We start from the raw sequence: 3,495 nt of genomic DNA on the forward strand, positions 1-3,495 counted from the left end.
GTATCCCTATAAACATATGTACAGTACGTACGTGTGCACCTGTATTGCTATAGTATGTGTAGGCAGGTAAATAAGTCCAAGTTTACAAATGAATGAATTGAAGAATCATAATAAATAACTTAGCAAATGATATAAAAGTCAGGATTTCGAAATAAAAAATGAGCATCGTCCAGGAGAAACAGAATATTTGGTTAAATGATATTGTAACCCAGACCTGGTCCATCTTGATTAATAAAACGTCTCAATTCAGCTACAGGATCTTAACATCGCTGCCTGTTTATTTTTCATATCCTGAAATAAAAATAATTTACATTAAATCACTAAGATTGGCATGGAGGTATCGGCACACCGTGCACTTCCAGTAACATAAGAGGTGTATAAAATTGTCGTTTAACACTCGCACCTGCATTCTCACAGAATACTGGGCATCGTTCGCCACAATGCGTTTTAAACCGCAGTCAGATTAAAAATATCTACATATCCGTCGAAATACTTTGGCGTCATTCTTTTCAGGAGAGGGATTTATTGTTCAGCAGAGAACAAATCGCAAGAGAAACGTGATGAAATTGCAATATTCCTCCCCTGACGCTTTAGGATTCCAGTAGCACTTTAAACATGTTTCCAAAGTTCTGTGAATATTCCAGTTGTTCTCCCATGTGTATTACTTCGTGGTTGTACAAAGAAAGCCTCAGCGAGAGTTTTATAAACTCTACAGTTGGATTATCTCTCTTCGCCCACACTCTGCTCTGCAGCTGGGTGCTTGTTTACCTCTCGAGTCTGTGAAGCATCTGCAAGAATTCAGTAAATACCATTTTATTTGACCTATTGTTAGATCATCAGTGAAAGCAGTTTTTTTTTGGCTGGGTTCTGGTGCTCTGGAAATAATACCGCGATCTTAAGGAAGTGAGCAAGTGTATAGTATACTGATGGAGGGCAGGGAAAAAATTAATTGATGGTTAACAGATCGGCAAAAAGCACGCGTTTCAGAGAGATAATGGAATATTAAGAGAAAATGGAGAGTGAGATAGATTAATATTGTACAGGATAGGGAAAACTGAACAGTAAAGGAATTGAAATCTGAGAGAAAATGGGCACAGAAAAATGAGACAGCAAGAGCGAGAAATCTCGCGTCGGAAAATGTAACAAAATAAAATGTCACACGGGGGGAAATAAAGAGAGACAGCAAAAATAACAAAGCGACGAAGGAAAGAGAGAGCCATTATAGAATGTGATAGAGAATAAATAGAGTTGGAGAGATACAGCGATTGGGTGAAACGGGATAGATAATGGGACACTAAAAGCCAGAAAGAGAAAGCGGGAGCAGGAGCGAGGGGATGAAGGAAGGCAGAGAGCGTGTGGGTGGGGTTGAGAAGAATAAGAGAACATTATGCAGTTCATTTAGTTAACAAGTGAAATAAAAGCGAAGCGTGCAGAGTGAATCCAAACCCGAAAAGCCACAAAAAGCCTATTGAGATCCACTCTGCCGCTAGTGGCGTAACTATCACATGGCAGCCGCAATCCCAAAGTATTTAAGGACCCAGCTCCGCACTTTCAGCACCACAGATAACTCCAACAACTTGGCTATCGTCTGCTTTCAGTTGTATCACGACTACATCAGACAGGAAAGAACTTTGTCGAAAATGCCCAGATCGTTCCTTGTGGATTCGCTCATTGTGAGAGACTCCAGCGAGAAAGCATCCCCTGGGGTGTTTGAGAGTACCACACCTTTACTGCCTTACGCCGTGCATCCGTCTCATTCTCTGTCTCTTTCTGCGGGATCATGCCATTCTCGGAAATCAGGGCTGCTCTGTGTCTGTCCACTGTGTGTTACAGCCTCTCAGCTCCATCCCGGCCCACCTGGCATCCCTTTTCTCAAGGCGCAGTTCCCCACCTTCAACCCACAGTACTGTCACTCAGCCCTGAGCAGACATCACAGAGCCAGCGCAGTCACTGTGGACCATGGACCCAACATCTACTCAGCAGCTTATCCCATGACAGATCCGAGACAGTTTCACTGCCTTTCCCTTGGTGAGTACACAGAAAATCCTCATCGATGGTCTCAGGTCCCGTATTAGTTGCATAGTTAGCCATTGCTTTACTGTATTTGGAAGTTCGACTGATTTAAGTTTGGAAGCATTTTGATATATTTTAGTGTTGTCCAGTGCAAGACAAAATTAGTATCTTGACCTGCCAGTCTATATACTTTAACAGAAAATTCTCAAAGCAGTAAACTGGGTTGAATGTGCGTACGATTTCGATGTCCCCTCAATGTGCATGTTTGCTGACACAATACTATCCATTTACAGTTCCGTTAATATTACATGAATACTTATTTCTCGAATGCAATTGTTAAGTATCAATGTTTTTCAAGCTAAATTGAAATGTTTATGATACCTACATGTATATAATATGCATAAATCATTTCCGAAACCGAAGCGTTCTAGCTATAAAGTGCGATTTTTCTGTGTCGTATTAGTATATTTAGCAACAAAAGAGCGAAAGCACAATTCAAGGTGCTTCATTGTAGATTCCCTCTATTTGTTCAGATGGAGTTTGACTAACCAGTTTCATATCCAATAGCGAATTTACCATCTAAAAGTATATATATTTTTAATAAAAAGCGTTACAATCTGCTGCTTATATATGTTATGATTGTTTTTCAGCTACTGAGAGCAGCTCCAGCCAGCTGCAGAGCAGTAAGAGGATGCGCACAGCCTTCACCAGCACTCAGCTGCTCGAGCTGGAGCGAGAATTCGCCTCCAATATGTACCTGTCACGTCTCCGCAGGATCGAAATCGCCACCTACCTGAACCTGTCCGAGAAACAGGTGAAGATCTGGTTTCAGAACCGCCGGGTCAAGCACAAAAAGGAAGGCAAAAGCGGCAGCGCGCAGCGCACGCCTCCCAACTGCAAGTGCAGCTCGCTGACATCCGCCAAGTGCACCGGGCAGGAGGACGAGATGCCCATGTCGCCTTCATCATCGGGCAAAGACGACAGGGACTTGTCCATCACTCCTTAAAAAGAAGTGTGAAATAAAACTGTCCAACGCAATGCTGCCACGAGTTATCAGGCTATCACTGCCTTTCTATCTCGTCAGTAAAAAAAAACAAGACTTTTAACATAATGGCAAAATACAGCGGATACTGGAATATGTTTTTTAAACAAATATGTAAATAAAGTTCTAGTGGGAAAAGATTATTCAGATCCGAGTTTCTCGCGCGATCCCACCAGGGACACTATACATTACCATCTGTCCGATCACTGACATTGTGACATGTAATTAAGTGTATAAATTGACATTTTCTGATCGTGACTTTTTTTTATTAAAAAAAAGAAAGGTATGGTCCTGTATTTGGTTGGTTTGTATGTATTTCATGATATTTATTTATTTATTTATGACAAATAAAGATTTTTTTCCTAGACATTTTGGGTCTTGGCGCCTTCTGATTTATTCTGAAAGTGAGTAAATTTGAAATCTGACAACTCTTGCCCCCC

At 41.3% G+C, this 3,495-nt stretch overlaps 1 protein-coding gene across 1 annotated transcript; it reads left to right on the forward strand.

Annotated features, from left to right (window-relative positions):
- Positions 1 to 1,640: 1,640 nt before the first annotated feature.
- gsx1 (GS homeobox 1) lies at positions 1,641 to 3,019 on the forward strand. The gene is made up of 2 exons (XM_070891543.1): positions 1,641 to 2,032; positions 2,674 to 3,019. Exons 1-2 carry the CDS (start codon positions 1,641 to 1,643, stop codon positions 3,017 to 3,019), a joined length of 738 nt encoding a protein of 245 aa, XP_070747644.1.
- Positions 3,020 to 3,495: the final 476 nt, after the last annotated feature.

Source organism: Pristiophorus japonicus, chromosome 10, assembly GCF_044704955.1.
Source record: "Pristiophorus japonicus isolate sPriJap1 chromosome 10, sPriJap1.hap1, whole genome shotgun sequence".
Classification (NCBI taxonomy): domain Eukaryota; kingdom Metazoa; phylum Chordata; class Chondrichthyes; family Pristiophoridae; genus Pristiophorus; species Pristiophorus japonicus.

What these genes read in the sequence shown, in the direction of transcription:
- gsx1 (XM_070891543.1), top strand. Translation starts at nt 1,641, where the DNA reads ATGCCCAGATCGTTCCTTGTGGATTCGCTCATTGTGAGAGACTCCAGC. An exon ending in CACTGCCTTTCCCTTGGTGA is followed by an intron (nt 2,033 to 2,673) that starts GTACACAGAAAA and finishes AGCTACTGAGAG; the next exon opens with CAGCTCCAGCCAGCTGCAGA.